General features: G+C 31.9%; 2 protein-coding genes across 3 annotated transcripts; one reads left to right on the top strand and one right to left on the bottom strand.

The window, feature by feature from the left end:
- Positions 1-19: 19 nt before the first annotated feature.
- Positions 20-6,320, bottom strand: LOC105198177 (homeobox protein Hox-D8). The gene is made up of 4 exons (XM_026131206.2): positions 5,103-6,320; positions 4,083-4,396; positions 229-386; positions 20-158 (listed from the first exon to the last, which is right to left on the bottom strand). The coding sequence occupies exons 1-4, from the start codon at positions 5,384-5,386 to the stop codon at positions 69-71; spliced, it is 846 nt and encodes a 281-aa protein (XP_025986991.2). The 5' UTR covers positions 5,387-6,320; the 3' UTR covers positions 20-68.
- A 4,187-nt stretch (positions 6,321-10,507) lies between these two features.
- LOC105197524 (thyrotropin-releasing hormone-degrading ectoenzyme) lies at positions 10,508-19,485 on the top strand. Of its 2 annotated transcripts, none has more exons than XM_039459772.1 (15): positions 10,508-10,802; positions 11,157-11,370; positions 11,908-12,249; positions 12,730-12,885; positions 13,031-13,339; positions 13,771-13,948; positions 14,392-14,820; positions 15,538-15,742; positions 16,079-16,332; positions 17,620-17,807; positions 18,032-18,196; positions 18,368-18,529; positions 18,700-18,769; positions 18,914-19,018; positions 19,301-19,485. In XM_039459772.1, exons 1-15 carry the CDS (start codon positions 10,781-10,783, stop codon positions 19,370-19,372), a joined length of 2,871 nt encoding a protein of 956 aa, XP_039315706.1. In that variant the 5' UTR covers positions 10,508-10,780; the 3' UTR covers positions 19,373-19,485. The 2 variants fall into 2 exon arrangements, with proteins under 2 accessions (XP_039315706.1, XP_025986854.2); XM_026131069.2 differs by having other exon boundaries at positions 10,510-10,802; positions 11,257-11,370.
- Positions 19,486-21,347: the final 1,862 nt, after the last annotated feature.

Genomic DNA, 21,347 nt, shown 5'->3' with positions numbered 1-21,347 from the left:
CGCAGCTATATAAATTATTATGTACAATTAAATCTAAATATACTGATTAACGCGTCAAGAAATATGTGTCACGATACAGTAGTCGCTTCCTGTACATTCGTCGTGCTGCCTTTTGTTCGCTTCCACTTCATACGTCTATTTTGAAACCACACTTTCACCTATAAAAAAAAACAAGTTTAGTGATAAAAGTATATAAAAATCTTATATTTAATTATTTATATAATCTACCTGGCGTTCTGTCAAATCCAATGCTACAGCAATTTCGTAGCGACGCAAACGTGTCAAGTAATTGCTATGAGCGAATTCGCATTCAAGGTGTCGGACCTGTTGCTTTGTAAACGCGGTTCTTTCCTTTCGTGGCTTATCGCTCGTCTTCTTCGTTGTTTCTGCAATCATCAAAACAAATGAATTACTTATAGTAATGCAACAAAATTTTAGTTAGCTACTTATTAGTTACATTTCTTGAACTTTTATATTCTTATTTTTTTTGTGTACAAAGATTTGAATACAGTTAAATCTTGATAACTCGAAAACTTTTGTAAAACAAAAATTTTGTTTATTCCCTTCCGCTCTGCTGTGGAAAATTTCTATAAGTCGAAATAAAACCTACCTTAAATTATTTGTCAAATATTTAGAAGTATTATTTTACTTTTGTAACTCGAATTTAAAGTAGCTAGACTTCTGGCTCTACAAGTCGAAATTTACCTCTATAAATCAAAATTTGTCGTTACCTCTATAACTTAAAGTAGTAACTATGTGTCATAACGTTGCTGAAATACATAAGACGACACTTGTCGCAGCTGCAAAAGCATAATTTCCATTTCCGCGTCTTTAATTGTTATCTCTCGCGTTTACGTTATGTGGAATGAGTAAACGTTTTACGAAGTTTTATAGAAAGATGTAATAATATTGAGGACAATATTTAATAATATCAAAGCATTCTCTGCTTTGATATTATTAAATATTGAAAATGTCATTAATTAATAATGTATTAACACAGAGTAAAATTACAGATTTTTTAAATAATCATGAGTAATGGTATTTGTTTTATGATTACATTTATTATATACGTTGTGTATTATATACATATGTATATTATACACATTAAATAATTTACTGTCAAAAATTAAATTTCTTTCCTTTAAAAACAATCATAATCGGAAAATTATTAACTCTTGTACAAAGCTACCATAAATCGAATTTTTATAGTTAATCCTTTTTTACTCGAAAACTTCGATAAATCAAAACCTCTATAATTTGAAGATTTTAACTCTTTCATCGAGATTCGACTGTATTTAATCAATGTTTAAACATCTATACAGTAGTGTATATTAGAGATGTGTGAATTATTTGATTCGGTTTTGAATTTCTATGATTTAAATATGAATTATTTGAAAATTATATTTAAACTGACTATATTATAATATTATTTTTCTTATAGAAATTTTTTATTATATATATATATATATTTTATATATAATATTTAACCTAATAATTATTATATTATTAATTAAAAGTTACGTTTCAACGATTCGATTCAACGTCAAAAAAAAAACTCTGATTCACCTATCTCTAGTTTATATAAATAGATATTTTTGAGTTTTAGACATAAATTTAATAAACGTAAATGTTACTCAGAATGATGATAATAACAGAATTTATAGTGATCCTTAATATATTAAATTCCTTTATGATTCTTTTTAAATCATCGATATAATCGTTTGATCTTTAGTATATAAAAATTATAATAAAGTGTGCAATTAGAAAAAAACAGATTTATGTTTGCTCCAGAGAACACCCTCTTTAGATAGTATCGCTTAAGATGCGAAAGCCTTTTCTCCCACCCCTTCCGTTCGCACTAAGAGAATGATCCAGTTTCATCCCGGATGGTGACATAACACGTTCATCATCCGGTTCAATCTTCTTGCCGCGTGGCTTTCCGCGGCAAGATTTCGCGGCTTGTCGGTGACTTTTTGTCGCCGGCCTCAGATGAAAATAGCCGCGCGTAATGATTCGTCAGTGCGTGCGTTGCACCGATGCGCTTGCTTGCCGCTTGCGAAACCCGCTTTTGCTGGAAGCGCGGTTTCTACCGTGCGACACGTGGCCGCTGAGAGAACGAGAGTTTCTTTTTCTCTCTCTCTATCTCTCTCGCTTTCTCGAGGCCCTTAACTTTGCTTCCGTGCCGCTATCTTGGCTCTAATTGCCAGCTGACGTCAATCGCGATATCTCTCGTAGTCCACAGCCTGCATCGATGGCCACTATCGAGAGTAATATGAGGATAATATCAAATGTAAAATACCACATTTTAATACTGTTATTAATTTACTGTAATTTATAAATTCAGGATAATTTAATACATAATTTAATACATACTGATCAAAAGTTTATATAATAAAACAATGATGTACGAGAGAGAGAGAGAGAGAGGGAGGGAGGGAGAGAGAGAGAGAGTGTGTGTGCGTGAGTGAGTGAATTACTGAATGCATATATTTATAATAAATATTCCAATAGATATTCAAGTTAAATCATTTTATTTTATCATATTTGTAAGTATTTAAAAATCTCCAAATTAATAAATAAAAAAATATTGTATCACGTTTCTAATTAGACCTGCCGATACATGAGGTAAAGATGTTTAAAGTAAAAAACGTGGATCTTGTCACAGAATATTAATTTTAGTGCCAACTTTGTTCCCTATCTTATGCATCATAATTTCTGTAAATTGAATATTTAATATTCAACAATATTAATGTTAACCAAGATGTTAAATTTCTAATAAGATAAAAGATTTTAATATTTTGATTTTGGTTTCATTAATGATTTCTTATTTTTTCTATTTAGTTCGTGTTAGAATTCGATGAACAGTTCTACGTTTTATTTGCTGTTCGACGAATTTAGTAGTGTAGACGAAATACATGATATCAGTATAACAAGATGACGTTTATTATGCAAGATGTATACCAGCTCGATGCAGTTAGACATGACGATAAACATTTAGATTGTACTGGGCCTGTTATGGCCGCATTGGCGACACTAAAGACATAAAACTCCAAACTGTATTGTCAATGATTTACGTCGGAAATCTGTCGAAGCTATGATTCGAAATGATGCATTAAGCTAATTTATTACGCGCAGCTGTGCACAATTAGAATTTGAAACATTAATTTGATCAAATTGCTTCAAAATAATTAAGGATGCGTGTGCCATAACCCAAAGTGTTACCAAAATTTTTTACAATTTTTATTCTGTTATTATATTTGAGTATCTCTGTAAAATTTGAGTATATAATTCTCTTATTAATTTTAAAATTATTTAATTTTGTGTTTGTTTTGGATTTTTAATTAAAATAGCGTTTTATAGTACTTATTTGCAAATTTGATAAAGAATTACCAATTAAATTTTTTACGTATACTAATAAAATTCTAATAAATATTCGTGCAAAAATTTATTTAAATCCACTTACTTTGAAAGTTATTTACTTAAAATTGCAACAAAATGGGGTCATTTTCGCTGTATAAATCATTTTAATCAGATGTTTTGTTGTTTTTTCTTTGCAACTGATTTCAGGGTCAAAATTCGAGTATTTGCGATCAAAATTTATTGCCGTTGATTACGAAAGAATAAATCTATGAAGCTTCCGGTTTTTAAATTTTAATAATTTGTAGCTGAAATTGTACACTGTTAAAAATGTCATGTATTTTTAAATTACATAAATATATTAAATTTAATGTATCTATAATTAACAAATGAATGAAGTTCAGTGCATATAGACAACATTAAATGTTTTTAACGTGTCTGCTTGAAATTTGCTTCCATTACATTACTTTAAATTTTGCTACGTATTTTTAACAGTGTAGAGGCCTTCATTCTTAGAGTACAATTAAAATTTACATTCTCCAATGTGTTCTATGTGTAATCAATTTCTATTTGCACAATATAGCTTTTTTACATAATATAATTTCAATCTAATATAGCTCTAATATAAATTTATTTTGATTTAATCTAATACAGTTGTAATATAATTTTATTTCATTTTATTATAGGTAATTTTTGGGATTATTAATAAAAAAACAATTTATTACCTCGTTCTCGTTGGTGCGAATGTGTGTTTTCTCCAAAAAATGAATTCGTATGATTCTCATTATGTTTTGAATCATTCCAGGATTGATACTTGCTCTCGTTCTCGCGATCCATATTCTGCAAATGAGGCATCTCCCAAGTGCGAAATTCCAAGTGTGTCGTCCCCGTATTTGTCGTAGTTGACACACGCCGATCTTGATTATGTTCATATAATAAATCTTCAGGTTTGCTCAAAGACCTATCATCCTCCTTTCCCTTTAATTGCTCGATTATCGGATGACAATTTGCAACATCATGCTGAGAATATTGTTCCCATCTTGCAAAAATTAAATGTTATAGTTACATTATTATATAAAGTGTAGATTGTAATAATTGTTTGATCTCATGATATATAATAAATTATATACTTTATATGTTTTGGAAAAGTAACAAACTATAATACAAATTATGTAGAAAGCATTTGTTAATTATTTAGAATAACTAGTTATTAAAAAATATATATATGTGACGTATTTTTAGAAGTGATAAGTAATAAGTATTCGTTCTTTTTTATAGAAGTGAAACATTTTGAAATAGATATTTTTTAGAATACAAAATATATAATACATTTTTATAAAGATTAATATTTCAGTTAACACTTTGTTGCAAAGTACCACTAAAATATGCTTTATCTTTTACAATGCCAAGTCATAATTTTGGTATTGAGTTTAAAAAATTTAATATACTATCTTAGTATTTTATTATGTTTTAAATATTTTAATATAATTATATTATTTTTTTTAAATAACGTAAATATTTAATATTTTTAATGAAATAAAAGAACCGTCCAGAAATTGAATACAAAGTCTTTGTAGAAATTTGCAGCTCATCCGATGTAAATGATAAAAAGTTAAAAAATTGATTAAAACAATATGTTTTTATTTCAACTAAATAGAACACTCAAAGTAAATAAATTTGATGTCAGAAGAAATTAATTATATACCACATGTTTATTAGTTTTTTAATACATTTGGGAGTTTTACCTGCAGCCGCGATAATTCTGATTGCTGTCAGTGCCTTGAAGGAAATTCATGATGTAAGGCGGCGGGATTAAATGAGCTTCATCGATTGCCATGTCGAATCCGCTGCAAGGATTGCTCGGGTTGTTCCATGACCACCTGTGGTACCACGGTGTCTCGCAACCTGTTGCTGATCTCACGTTTTGCCCTTCCATATGAAGAGGTGACGGTGTTGGCGGTGTCGGCGGTAATTCGAAATCGTCGGATATCCGATGACTATTTGCAATCGTGTCTTTCGACCACGACATATCAATGAATAAAGATTCTAATAATTTTGACGTGACAATTTTCGAATTCTTTATATTCTCTTTGCAAAAGATTGACACAAAAAAGATTAGCAAGATGAAGCAATCAACAATACATGCGCAGTAATTCTTTTCAACGATTATTCATTTAACATTTGTTTCATCTCTTTATTCGTTTCATAGAAGTCTGTAAGACTCGAGAAAAGACAGTGGAAGAATTTACAAGTTTCCAATTACACTTATGTCTGTTTTAAAAGAAAATCTTTTTATCTGACGTTATAAAAGAGATGGACTAAATATTATACGATTATAATTGTTGAAATTATATTTCTTTGCTCGTATTTTTTCGCTACGAGTTTCGTATGTATTTACTTTTTTTATCAGATTGTGTAAAATTTAAAAAAAATGTTATTTTGGGTGGTTAAATAAATCACTATCGATAGATAAATTGTAGTATCTATCAATTGTCACTATATTTCGTTAAAAGGCGAGCACAGATTAACCGTAGAATCACTTCGCGTGCGGATGGGTGCGAATTGCGTTAGTGACTACTCGGAAATGTCAAACGAGCACATGTGACGGCGCCGTCATAGGGCAACGAGAATGTCATGGAGAACATCGAGAACGTTGAAGGAGAGTTGTAGGAGTAGGGCCACGGAAGCTCCGGAATCTTCTTCTACATTTCTCTCAGCTTTTTAGCCAATCCCTGAACATGAATCGTTTCTCGCAGCCAAGTGGCTGGTCGACGTTCGCGAAAGAATTCGAAACGGTGACACACGAAACAGCGACGGAGTTTTTTGCTCCAATACATTTGCCGGGAATTAAAAGAATTTTATACGACGCGTGTGAAGCATTGTTTTTGCGAATTGTTTTATTTGTATATCGCTAAATTTTCAATTATTTGTTTTCACGAATATCAAATTTTGAATGACATAAGTAATAACCGATTAAGAATATATTCCTATTTAAAAATTTACTTCGTAAAATTAAAACGCGTTTTAGGTGTTTTTAAAAGTGTAGCTTTTGTCTCAAAATTTCCATTAAATTTTCTTTAAATAAAATTAATTTTCACTTAAAATGAAGAAAACTGAACTAGTTACATTTTAATTATTATTTAAATAATTTTAATTATATTAAATATAATATATAATTTTAATTATAATAAATGTAATTATTTTTGTATATCTTATTTAGCATATTATCGTTTAAACATGATCCAGATTTCTCCCCTCATTTCGAAATACGATGCTAACTTCCGACTACGAGACAAGTGTGTCATGCTATATTAGAAAGGAAGAAATCATTCGTTTCGGTTGTCAAATGTTAAAATTTTTTAGAATTTAGTAAAAGAAAAGAAATTTGTCCTGTAAAATATGCTTATGATTACGGAATAAAGAAAATAGATTATTTGATTTTTGCGACGTAGACATTTTTATCGAGTAATTTACATGGAATTTAAAGAAAATTTAATTGCAAATTTAATGTTTTTAATATTTTAAAATTAAATATAAATCTTTCAAGTAATTTATATTAATATTTTATTTGTGTTATTCTCATTCATTATATATAAAATTACATCTCTTTTATTTTTTCAATATTTTGTTACGTACGTTTGACTGTGAGCTTTTAATATAAAAAATAATTTTTGCAAATATTAATTTGTCAATATCTTTCACAACTCTTTAATAAAGAGAATAGAGGGTATCAATATAATTATACATATACTGAAGCAATTTAATCACAAATTATTATATCTTCATGTTATTTAAATAGGACACAATGCTTATGATAAATATCTATAAATATTTATTAATATCTATTTATTAAAATTATATGTATAAATATTTATAAAATATTTATATAATAATTGGATTATAGATGTCTAACTGCATTAAACCGGTATCCATTTTGCATAATAAACGTCATGTTGTTACACTAATATTTAATTTATTCCGTTTACACTGCTAAATTTGTTGAACAGTAAATAAAACGTAGAAAACTATTCATTGAATTTTAACATAAACTAAATAAGAAATTATTAAGATTAATTGAAACGAAATCAATTAAAATATTAAAATTCCTTATCTTATCTATTAGAAGTCTAACATTTGGTTAATATTGTATTAATATTGTGGAATATTACATATTCAATTTTGAAAAATATTATGCATTATATAGGGACTAAAATTAACGAAGAAAACAAAAATCAATATCCGTAATAAGATCCAAGTATTTTACTTCAAACATCTTTAGCTTCACGTACCGACAAGTCTAATTTTAAATGTGATACAATATTTCTTTATTTAGCTATTTGGAGATTTTTTTAAATACTTTCAAATATAAAAATAATTAAAACGCTTTAATTATGGAATATCTATTATAAGTATACGCATTCAGCAACTCTCTCTCTCTTTCTCTCTCTCTCTCTCTCTCTCTCTCTCTCTCTCTCTCTCTCTCGTGCATTCTATTTTTATTGTATGCCAAATAGACTTTATATAACTTATTGTGTTGTAATTATATTAATATTGAGAACACGGATCTGAGTATTTAAATATAACTTTCCTATAAATAGAAATCAACAAAAGGTGGAAAAGATGCAAAGAAAGAAATAAAACTATTTTCTTTGTCAAGCCGATTCATTCACGAATTCGTCGTCGGTGTTTCATTGAGGATGGCCCATTACTCCATCAACGAAGAGCGTAAGTCAACCTTGGTAGGGGCCCACCTAAGAAAACACGGGGGTGGAGAGAGGAGAGAGGGAAAGAGCGAAAAATGACGGCCGCGCGAGAGTGAGAGAATAGGTGAATGGAGCACCGGCCGGGCACCAACGCGACGCGGGCGTTTCGAGGGGCTCCTTCTCGAGGGTCACGCGTCTCCATTAGTCATCGGCATTGTTTGGCTTCCTTTCTCGGACGCTTACAACCCCTCTGAAAATGCTGCTCATACGCGCTCGATGCCGAAAGAGACGCGACGAGAGGCCCACCACCTCGTCGAAGCTCTCGGCTCTCGGCACAGGAAGCGAGATTCCTTGAAACACGAGACACACTCTTAACCGTGAAACGGTGCCGAGCGGTCTGCGAGGACGAGAACACCCGCTCGGAAACGCATTTCCTGGATTTCACGCGTGGCAACCAATATCTTTCGTATCAAATAAAAATTGGGACACGTTCAATCTCATTCGCAAAACTAACGTAACAATGAAACCAATATTGTTCAGATTGATGCTATTTTTTTAAATGAATGATCAACTTCATTGTTAATGTCTGAAGATAGAAGCTAAAGTAAAAGATAGAAGCATTTTCCCACGAGTATTATTTTTCAAGGAACAGGCTTGGAGTAGACAATAACTCATAAACTAAAGTCTTTTTTCGTGAAACCAAGTTCTAAGTTTCGTGGGATGTAACATGAAAAAAGTAAAATCCCACAATGAACACTTGTTGCAGGCTTGAATCTTCAGTTCGAGTATAAATCCGTGAGTGTAGGTGTCTGGCTTTCTCATCAGCAGCCGAAGACAAGAATTCTCATGAAACTAACTCAAAGATTGGACGCTAACGCTGACATATCTACGGGCCGTAGTCGCAGCACATTAAGCATACATTAGGCACCTACGTATCTCTCGCGATTATCCAATCAGTTTAAACGAATTAACTTCCTATTGACGACAAGCAAAAATTACAAATAATTGTAAGTTAATAAATAATGATAGTAAAGAGCCATTTTATAACTTGTCAAGAACTGTATTATATGATAATTTAAAGAAGCACACATTTCATTCTATCATATAAAAAAATACCCATTAGTCCATAAAGTTAAACTGTTATGTACTCTCTAAATTATGTACTCTCAAAATTTTTTTGGAGTGAAAGCTAAACCAATTAAAAATTTAATCCAAACAATAATGAAAATACTGTCATTCGGAATCAAGTCACATTCAGTCACATTTCACTTTTCATAAGGGTGTGAATATTTAACTTCATTAGAATAAACCTTATTAGAGTAAATTCACATTTTACAGTACAATTTTATAGTGACTGCTCGGTTCACAGCAAACCATTATAAATTTATAAACTCAGTAATATGCAGGATTGGGTAACTTTTAATTTCAAAAAGTTAAAAGTTAAATAATAAAGTTAAAAAATTAGTAACTTTTAACTTGACTTATCGTTAGTTAAATTTGAACTTTAATTAGTTATTTTTGAAACATGTAAACTTTCATTTATTAACTTTTTTCTAATTTAAAAATTTATTTATGTTAAACAAAAAATTATAAAATAAAAAATATATTCTCACATAAAAAGAATATTTTTGTTATTTTATATTAACTTAATTTACTAATAAAATATTAAGTTTGTTTGATGATCTATACTATAATTGTTTTGAGTAATCTAATTTTAAAAACTTTTTCGAATTTCTAATTTAATATGAATAATACTTTTTACATTAACTTTCTACTTAAATCAAACTAATAAAATAACTAAATTAATTTGATAAGCCATTAACTTCAACTTAATTTTGTTCAAAAAATATATCAACTTACCAATCCTGGTAAGTAATAATTTAGTATACGTAGACTTTTGTTAGCATTTACCTCTGAAAGAAATAATATTTTTCTATATAGACATAACATCGACGATGATGAGATCAGTGCAATTTGCTTCGAGTGGTCTTCTTTCTGGATACGTGCGTTATTTGATATGACGTAGAACATATCAGATTCACTTTTTAATTACCAGTGCAAATACTCTACGACATAAAGTGAAAGAATTAATTTCATGTGAACAAAATTTTACTCTAATTTGAGTGATTCGGTAATTACTTCGTTTTTTGAATGGAATTATGTTACAAGAAATTTAGAGAGTAAATAATACGAAGCTGTGTGTGGTCGATTAATTGATAATATATATGAAATTTTATAGACATCTAATTAAATATTTATTACTTTTCAAGTTTGCGGAATTCTACACGTGTTTTTGGCACCAGCGAATTATATTACAGTATTAGCCAATTCCTGTTTAGTCTGCTTGTGATTTATGGACGAAACGACCCTGAACTTCCTCTTCGACTATTTACCGGAAGCCTATAAATTATAAACGCGAGACGTCAGGACTGCTCGTGTATTCTTGATGACTCGTTGCATAACGACTAGACGCGCACTCGTCACGACTGTTCGTGAAAAAATTTCAGATAAATAGTGATCGACAGTAAATGTCGGAGTAAAGTACAGAGGAGAGAAATGGTGTACAAGTGCCTGATGTATTTTTGGCGGACGTGTCTGGCCGAACCATCAGCCCTTGAATTTTCTGTTTTTCGAACTCAGTAGTCGTTGCCTACCCGCCGTGGTAATGTTCGTCCGATTGCTAGAGCTTGCGGGAGCGTAGCATCCCTTCGCCGACAAACATGGAGGATAACTCTAGGCAAGGTAAAAATAGGATTAATAGTAGTATTTACTAAATAATGTAATTTATAGATACGTAATATAACAAACACTTGTGAGATGTATCATTATAATTAATCGTAAGTGACACGTGAGGATTGTGTACACAATAGCTTTATAAACAAATCATTTTTTTTTTCGTAAAAATAAAGGTAATACAGTAAATTTTCAAAATATCGTTAATTTCTAATCAAAGTTATACGGTAACAGACGTCACATACGAAATAGAATTAAAAATTGATCGCTACAATCTTCTCTTTGCTATTACTCTTGCCTATTCTTGTCTATTTTGTTGAGAAAATTGAATAAAATTTTGTGGACGGTGGAAAAATGCTTCAGAAACGGCTTACGTTAGGCATCGTGGAAGACACGTGAGAACGCGAGTCGCGGTGATGATACTCATCTGCGTCAGTTTAATGATCATTTACTGGTTCGTCAGTTCGACCATGGAAAATCGGCGGGATGGTAGACACAAGGGATCGACCGGTGGGAAGTCTCATAAAATGACCGAGTTGAAAAGGCTATCCGATCAGGTTTTACCGTTAGAATACACGTAAGTACGATGACCAATGCATCTCTTCAATCATTGAAACGCTAGAAACAATGAAAAGGAAACTGTCCTGCTTGTTGCAATCTTTACCTGCTTTCTCAAATTTTAAAGATTTATTAGTATTAGCTTAAACCTAGCAAAGGAAGGAAACTATTTTAGTGCTACGGTTCACTGCTGTGACATTTATAGACTAATAAATGCGTCTTTTTTTAATTTATATTTAAAGTTGACATGATATGTTATATTGACATGTTTGTCAATGTGTTAGTCAATGATTGGCGCCGATGTTCTCTGCCCACGCCATACATCTATCATCAATGATTGACACCGCAGACTTGAACTAAAATATTTACGGCACTTAATCTTACTTGCTTGACTTGTCAGACTACGGCTAGGAATAATATTAGAAATCAAGCATGGTGTAAAACAGACAGAAGAGATATTTAAAAGAAATAAAATGATCAAAATAACAATATTAATCCTTTTATTACTTTTGTTTTTAATATCATATAGCAATATATTTTTCTCTCTTCACTGCAGTTTGAAAATATTGCCCATATTAGAAGAGAACAATTTCACGATGATAGGCGATGCGCAGATCGAGTTCTATTCCAAAGTACCAACTAAACACATACGACTTCATGCCCACAAGCTGCTCATACAAGACATCAGTGTAAAGGAATATCGTTTGCCGAACGCACCTAAGTTAACGAGCACGTACGTCATACTAGATGAGGATGACTTTATTGACGTGTTTCTTCTACATGTATTGATAGCGCAGGAGATTTACATTTTGCATATAAAGTATACGATCCAGCTACATCAGAAACCGAAAGGATTTTTCAGGAGCCCGTACATTGATCGTGATACAAACGAAACCAGGTATTACAATCTCGCAAAAGAGTGAAGTGAAGTTCTGTTACTGTCAGAATACTGTAATTTATCAGCTTGCAAGTAAATTTTTGCGTTATTTATTTGTTAAAACTTAATACACTTGTAGAGTAGTAATAATAAATATTTTATGTCAGTAACCAAGCATTTAATAAGGATAAAATCAGTCATCAAAGATCTACTAAATTTGCTTTCTTCGGTTATAAAAAATCAATTGTCAGTGAATATAATATTTGAAATTCTGTATATTTATGGCATTTCCTTATTTATGTACATTTTCTAAAAATGTTTAATTTCTGATAAAAAAAAACATTTTTTTTAAGTACTCTACAAGAGTTTCAATAAATTTAGAAACACAAAAATAAGTTTAGACAATAAATTTAATTTTTATTTTACATTATTTTACATTATTTAACGCAACTTGAATGATATCTATGTATATATGTTGAGAAAGTGAACATTTCGTTTCAGGTGGATTGCGATATCAAACTTCTCGCCAAATTACGCTCGAACGGCTTACCCATGCTTCGACGAGCCGTGGATCAAGACGCCGTTTCGCATTTCGATCGGCAGAAAGTCTAACATGCAATCGCATTCGAATTCAATACGCAAATTCACCGAGAAAATGTAAAAGAGAGCTAGTCAATTGCAATTATAACATACATACTCATTGCTAATCGCATATTCCGATTGCTGCGAAATCTTTATCCATGTAATCACAACGTTTAATTAAAGAATAATTCGAATTTAATTCAGTCTCCCTTTTCTTCAGACACGGCATGCCAGGATACGTCTGGGACCATTACGAGAAAACCAACCGGATGCCCACTTACGTGGTCGCCTTTATGGTCACCGATTTTTCGAGTTATGTCGTTGCCGTCACGGATCGACCATCGCATACGATCTTTTTCAGGAAGGAGATCGAGAATGATATAAGATACATCGGCGATCTGATACCGAAGGTTCTCCGTGTAATACAGAACCTTACTGGATTTCCTTACGAATTAGATAAATTGGATGTGATTGTGGTCCCTAAATATGCATATACCGCAATGGAAAACTGGGGCCTTATAACATTTCGGTAAACGAATTATTTGTATGCAAGTTTAATTTTATCTTTTTGTGAAGGGTATTATAATAGATGTGCTCTCTTTAAAATCATCCTATTCAAATGTAATTTGCATTCTTGATCGGTTAACAAGACTTTACGATTGCAATTATTTTAGAATGTTATGTCTCGAAGCAGAATGCCTCAATTTTTTTTGTCCTTTGATCAATTTTTTTATAGGCAAAAATTTGATTTATTTTAACCATGACTTTTTAAAGTGATTTATTGATACCTTGATAATTTTTATTTGTTTGCATCAATAATTTCTTCCAACTTGAATATCTTCTATATACTTTGTACATTTATGCATGTATTGTAAAATTATAATTTTCTCGCACACCAATCTAATTAATAGAATTTTGTGTACTTACAATTTAAATTAGAAGTTATATTGATACTTTTAGAGAAGATATCATCCTTGTAGAGAAAGATGACATTGATTCCAAAGAGATATTGGATAGTGTCGTGGCACACGAAATCGCCCATCAATGGTTCGGTAATTTGGTAACGCCAAAATGGTGGGACGAAGTGTGGTTAAAAGAAGGGTTCGCCTCATTTTTTGGGTTTCTAGCATTAAAAACGGTAAAGTGGACATAAATCAAGTTTATAAATTATGTGCTGATCTGTAATTATAATTTACCATTTATAATTGCTTTACGTAACAATTTTGTCTTCCATTTTTTTAGTAATTTACCTTTCAAGAGAAAACTTTCATTTTTCTTTAGAAAAAATTGATTATAGATAATATTAATAATTCTTCAATATTAATATTATAAAAAATGTAAATATTTTATTTAATTAAAAACTACATAAAATTTTATGAAGCTATAGAAATTTGGTAGTTAATATTTTTATTTTTAATAATTGTTTAATAATTAATTGGATAATTTTTTACCATACCTTTGACACCTTTTCATGTTTCATGTCAATCATGTTTTAATAGTTTTTATGAGAATATTAATTCAATCGTTATGCATGTTGTGGCATTTATTCGATGGACGTAATTAACTCGCTTGATCTTCCAGCTAGAGCCTTCATCCTGGGACTTGCAGACGCATTTCCTGATCCAGTGTCATAACGTGTTTGACAGCGACACCGACGAAGCGGCACACCCGTTACATATTGATCTGAGGAAACTGAGCAAGCTCACCGACGTCTTTGATTTGACGTCGTACGTCAAGGGTAATTGCATGGCGCACATGATCTATCATTTTCTGGGCGAGCGGCTCTTCCTCTCGTCTGTGCGCCAATACATGTGCATGTACCAGTATCGTAACGCAGATCAGGAGGATCTCTGGAGCGCTTTTCAGGTGAAGCTCGATGAAGCGAACGGGCTACCGGCTTCCTCAGAGCTTCGCATGAAGGACGTTATGCAAACTTGGACGTATCAGGCCGGCTTCCCTGTCCTGCGCGTCCAACAGAACAGAAAAACCGGTGCAATCGAGCTTACGCAGGTGTGCTGATATTTATCACAGATCGATCTTCAGACACGTTTCTTCATCTTGTTTCGTCGACGACAAATTATTTATCGATGGAATGCATTTATGATGATATTAATCATCGTTATTCTCTTAACGTAACGAGAAAAAATGAAGTCGTGTGGTTTTACTTTTCAAATAAATTATATGCAGAATGCCTCGATTTTTTTCGTATCCTTCGATTAATTTTGGAACAATTTTTTAAAGGCAAAAATTTGATTTATTTTTTTAACCATGATTTTTTAATTTTTCAAATTAATAAAGTTTTATATCTAAAAAATGTATTAATATATTTTTTTTAATGTCATGTATATATACATATAACACATACAAGCATATTAAAAAAACATTTATTTTAGTGCTAACTTATTCTTTAACTAGAAGGTAATTTATTGATACATTGATAATTCTTATTTGTTTGCGTCGATAATTTCTTCCAACTTCAATATCTTTTATATACTTTGTACAGTTATGCGTGTATTGTAAAATTATAATTTTATTATAATTCTATAAAAATTACGAAAGACAAAGCAATATATTTTATGAATAAATTTGTAATTTGTAATCTTCATTATTATATTATAATAAAAAATAAATAAATTAAATAAAGAAGTGAAATATGTATAATTATAAAATGTCTATAAGTGGACGTCTCGATAAAAATTGCTCGATTATGCGATGTTTGTGTTTCAGGATCGATTTTATCGTTATGGCCTAAATAGTACGAGCGAAGAGTTATGGCACATCCCGTTGACGTGGACAACCGAAAATGAACAGCAATTTAGTAATACCCTGCCGAAGGCATGGATGGTCAAAAAACGCATGAAAATTAACGACATTGCTTTGAGCTGGGCGACTTGCCACAAGCAGTGGATTTTGTTCAATATCAATCAAACGGGTAATATCACTGTCGTAATATTCGCCGATCAATTAAGAAGATAGGATACGTAGTAATATATTTTACCGACAATAACTGATGTCGATCAATTTGGAAGCCCGAGCCACTTCATAAATTCATAAAGAATTTGTTTTATATATAGGGTGTTTAAAAATAGTCATATCTCTATCGCAATCGTGGATATAAGAAGCTATATTGAGAATAATGTCGTTTATTTCAACATTGAGCGAGAAAAACTAATAATTCATTACAACATCTCTTTCGGAAATTTTGTCGCCACTAAACTTATCTACAGGACTATCCTATTATTGATAGTTTGTCTCTATCGTTTTGCAGCATTGTATCGTGTCAACTATGATATAGAAAATTGGAAACTGCTGACAAAATCCTTTCGAGCTCTGCCGGAAGTAACCAAAGCGCAGGTGCTGACTGACTCGTTTGCGATGGCTAACGCTGAACAGCTTGACAAGAGAATTATATGGAATTTTCTTGAGAAAATGGAAACCGAAAGTGGAGAAACTTTGTGGAAACTCACATTGCAAGTAATGACTACCATCTACGATCAATTTCGGGACTCAAGCTTACTCAAGGTAATATTTAAAGCTACGAAAGTGATATTTCAAGCTATCATACGCGTTCATGCGTGAGATTCAAAAATATAATTGAGTATAATTTTTTTTAATTATAAACATCGATCATTTCTGCGATAGCATAAAGAAACGGTCGTATACATACATGAAACGGGTGAACTCCTTAAATTTCTGTGATACTTTTGCTACGTTCTTGTCACGATTCTGTGTCAAGTTCGTTCGCTGTTGCAAGTAGACTTGTACGAGATTGTAAAGGCGAGCACATTTTCTTTTATTATTAATTTATACGGCCGCGGCGCGCAATAAGATATGCGAGATATAATCGACGCCGCCGCGCGTGATCTAAATTGTCCGCTACGCAATTCTGGCTTATGTCGTTATTACGCGCAGTTAAGGCGTAAGTATGGCATTATAAAGCGTATGATTATCCCTGGGACAGATATATAAGTGATCATCGGCCCATCGGCCGTCGTTACGATTCGACGTTCTCAATTAGGTCGGAGGACTCAATCATTATTTGCACCGAAATACGAGGCACGTAACATTTAATTAAGCACTCGCGCCGACCAATGTTGCCGTAACAGTTCCCTTTTCACAGAAGCCATTATTGCAAAAATATACGAGAGGAGAAGGCCTCACCGCGAGTTGAGAGGCGGGCCTCGCGGTTTCTTCAGGCGCTCCACGTCCGTAAACCTAACGTGCCAAATTAAATAAATACGTTGCGGCGTATCTCTGCGTTTTAATCCACCCGGTTTATTGCTCGTAAATTCTGGATAAATGGAATTACTTACTCTTACTTCTTGTGCGAATCAACCGCAGATCTCTATAATGTTGCGATAAATATCGCTGCCGGTTACTTTACCTTCTTCTTCGCAATTTCACAAGAACACTTTGATGTTTTTAAAGACGAAACGGAATCCTGAAACGCGGGAGAATGATATTCGCTCGATACGGTAGCACGGTAGACAGTTTCTTCTTTCCTAAGAAAAAAAAACGAGATACGGTGAGAAGACAATTAAAGAAAGAATTACATCTTTCTGAACTATATCTCAAATAATAATTTCAAATTATTACATTCTTCTACGAATACTTTTGTTATAGCATCTTCTTTTTACATTTGTAAATATTCCTAGCACGTGTTGAAAGGAAGCATCTCAATTGTTGTAAATAATTTTACAAAACTTGATCTGATTAACTTTTCTCACTTAATTTAATTTGTTTATCTTAGTCTGTTTCTCTTTTTTTTTACTTAAGCGGAAAAGCAGAAATTTAATTGATTTCTTCCAGTTCGTCATATGCAAGTTTATAGATAAAGTGTATAGTAAAATGGCACCGACGATTTATAAGAATCCCCAGCTGTGGACAGACTTCGAGATCCACTTAATGAAATTGGCATGTTCGGTAGACCATCAGGCATGTTTAACAGCGGTTTCTAACTTTGTTCAAGACATGTTACGAAGCGAATCGTCGAACTCGTACGTATCTATAGCGAAGTAATTACAAATACTATCTATATATTTAATGCAAAATGTTACTGTTCATTTTTAGAATTTGTCTTTTATGCGCTGCGCATATTAACTTTAATTAAAAATCATGAAATTGCACTTGATATTAAATGTATGATGAAAATATGATCGTTTTTAAAATATTGCGTTAAACATTGTTATAATAGAAGAAACATTATCCGTTATTAAACTAGTTTACCGCAACAATTTTGTCGTTGGACGTACTGCACATTCATGAAAATCGCCACGAAGGAAGAATGGCTGGCACTCTTGAAAAGATACAACGAGTCAACAGTACATGATAAGAAAAATCTCGCATTCGCATTGGGATGTCACCCAAACGCGAGTTTATTACAAAAGTGAGATATCGTTCCAAATCGTAATGAAATAAAATTATCTGCTTTGAAATTTTTAATAGATAAGTGTATATATACATATACTATATATAAGCATTTATTTTAATTGTTTTGAATTGTAATTAGTTAAATATATATTACAATTTCTTTATTGCATGATGTAATTGTTTCCAGATATCTATCCATGATATATTCACAAAGAAACGTAACGTCTGATGCAGCAATAGCTCTAGAATCCGTTGCGTTAAATCCATACGGATATCACGTTGCAATAGAATTCATAACTCAACATTGGAATAAGTTTAATACGAACACTACAGAAGGAAATACTAATTAGTAAGTCGCATAAAATTTACAATTGACAGGAGCACAATTGTTTCAAATTATTAAAAAAATAATGATGGAAAATTTAATAAATGTTAATTACTCTTTCTACACATTTTGTACGATCGTCCGACTACTATTGTCTGACGTTCGCTACATCATTTTTATTGCTGTACTTCCAGCTCAAATGTTACCTTGATCGATGTATTTAACGCCTTCTCAAATCTTCATCAAGAAGAGGACATGGAATTGGTAAGAAAATTGCATGAGTGATGTAACTTAATAATTAGAAAGTAAATGATATCTCTCTCTGAAAACCTATATGTACTATGTTAACTTATTATGAAAACCTATATATACTATTATGTAACAGTAGTGTTTTTTTTTTCTACTTAGCTACTACAACTGAAAGGCAAGAGCGAGAAGTATGACACCATAATAGGAAAGGTTATTCATAAAGTCCAGACCAAAGTCGCATGGTATAAAAAAGAGAAAAACGAGGTAACTATCGAATCTGATTGCGCAAAGAGTGAAATGAATTCTGTACAGTCAAATTAGAATTAGTCGATTCTCGTATTAAAATCTACATGTTTTCGCATTTGCCCTAATTTCTTAATTAACAATTATAATAATAGCATTTATTGTAGTGTATTTTTGCCATAATTTATTTAACCATGATAAAATGTGCATTTATTTTCTTTTAATTTTAATGTTGGCAATTAAAAGAGATGATCTACAACACAAGCTATTAAGATCTAATTCTCCAATATATTTTTTCTGTAGACATTGAAGATACTGGAGGAAATTTCTATGAGACATATCGAGACAAAAAATTGCAAAAAGATAATGTTGTAATCTAAAATTAAATTCTTACTCAGTTTTTCATTTATTAATAAAAATAATTTAACGAAAGAATATATATTTTTTATAGGATCAAATAAAGGAAACATTTTTTCCATAAAGAAAAACCCTCGTTTCTCTAACTTTCCTCATTCTTTCGAAATGATTTCTTGAAAATTGAGCTAAGGTTGAAGATAATACTTGATATCAAAAAGATTAAGCAATCGAAGCTATCACGTTACTATGACGAAGATGCTGCGATGATATCTAGGTATTGTCAACGTTCCCCGAAGGGTACGAAAGAGTTGAGAGAGCTTCTTGCCGCGAAAAGTGACGGCGGTACCACGGTCCTAACCGGACAGTAACGAGCCAGGCTTTCGTGTGGTCGGAGAATGTTGCTAAGTAAGGGATTGATTCACGGGCAGTTATAATACCGCCAAACCGAAGAGCCCTAATAGATTCAGGTCAATGCCACTACCGTTCTTCGAAGTCGTTTATTATGTGGGAAGAACGGACCCTGTTCTCATGCCACACAGGTCGCCGGTAATCTGTATGTACTGCGAGCTTCACGTTAAGAAGTTTCGCTGCAACATCGAGAACCCGAAGTCAAGACAGAAAGACCCTCTAAGAGGACATTCCTCTTCGCCCGATATCTTCTTTTATTTTACATGACTCTTGATGCAGTTTATTAAACAAAAATAAAATACGCCCCATTTTTTTTGTATAAATAATTGATTTTCTTTATATGTCATTAATTATGTTATAATTAGGATAAAATATATTAAAAATTATATAAATCGACAAACTTGATCAGATTAATGTAACTAAATCAGATATTAACGGAGCAATTTTTTAACTGAAAATGCTACAAATCTTTTTACTTTCTATTAACATAATAAATCCAATTTTTATAAATAATAAAGTTATTTATGGTTTTATTACCTAATGTTTTAGAAAATGAAAATAGTTACTTATATTCTTTTTGTCCAGGAAAATTATAGAAATTTGCTAAGGGTCGTTAATTGGTAACTTTCTCACGCTAGAATAGTTACCCTTTGAAAAAAAATCTCACACGCCAAGTTGTTTTGACCGGCATAGTTACACAAGTGGTGTTCAGGTTTATTTTTGAAGAATGTTTCTAGTATAGGTCACGTAAGATGTTAAACAGCGATCGGGTTATGGAATATATACCATATACATATATATAAGTATATATATTTTTTTATTATATTTTACATATAAAATATAATAAAATATAAATAAAATTATAAAATTATGAAATTAAATAATATAGGTATTTATTATTAGTACAAATTAAAATTTATATAAACATCTATTTTAGTAAGAGCTGTACGCCCAAAGCAATTCTATTTTTTTTCAAATATATTTTTTGACAATTTATTATATACTATGTGTAAATAATTTGTATGATATTAACAAATGTTAAAACAAATAATATAAATAAAAATCCTTACATAAATTTTTCTGATCAATAAATGTTTAAAATGAAAGGCAAACCTTCTTTCACGGTTAATATGTAAAGTAGAAGAAACGAGCATAATTAGGAGATAGAAAGAACCCTCTTCCCTCGAAAAAGGAGGTCAAAGAGCGCTACTGTGTACCCGAATACGACAGGGACGCGCAAAAGAAAGAAAGAAAGAAAGGAAGAAAGAAAGAAATAGGAAGGAAGTTCTCGTCGCGTTAGTTCGGCGAACGTGCTCCCTACGCGTGTGATCCTTGCTCAAGCGCGAGCCAGGACCCTTCCTGAAGTTAATGATTCGGTCATTGCGATGGGTGGCGGTGGCGGTGGAGAGTGGTGGAAACGAAGTGGTGTGGGCCCAGCGTGTAGAGTAGGAGAAGAGTGCGCCAGGAGAAAGAGAGAGACAGGACGAGAGCAGGAGAGAAGGAGGATCAGACTGCACAGGAAAGTAAGCCCGATCCCAGTTCGAACGCTTCGGTTCGGTCTTACGGGTTTAGTCTTGAACGGCAG

The sequence above is a fragment of the Solenopsis invicta genome, chromosome 2 (genome assembly GCF_016802725.1).
Source record: "Solenopsis invicta isolate M01_SB chromosome 2, UNIL_Sinv_3.0, whole genome shotgun sequence".
NCBI classification, from domain to species: domain Eukaryota; kingdom Metazoa; phylum Arthropoda; class Insecta; order Hymenoptera; family Formicidae; genus Solenopsis; species Solenopsis invicta.
Note: the sequence above shows the minus strand (reverse complement) of the source record. Positions and strands in the feature narration are given on the sequence as shown.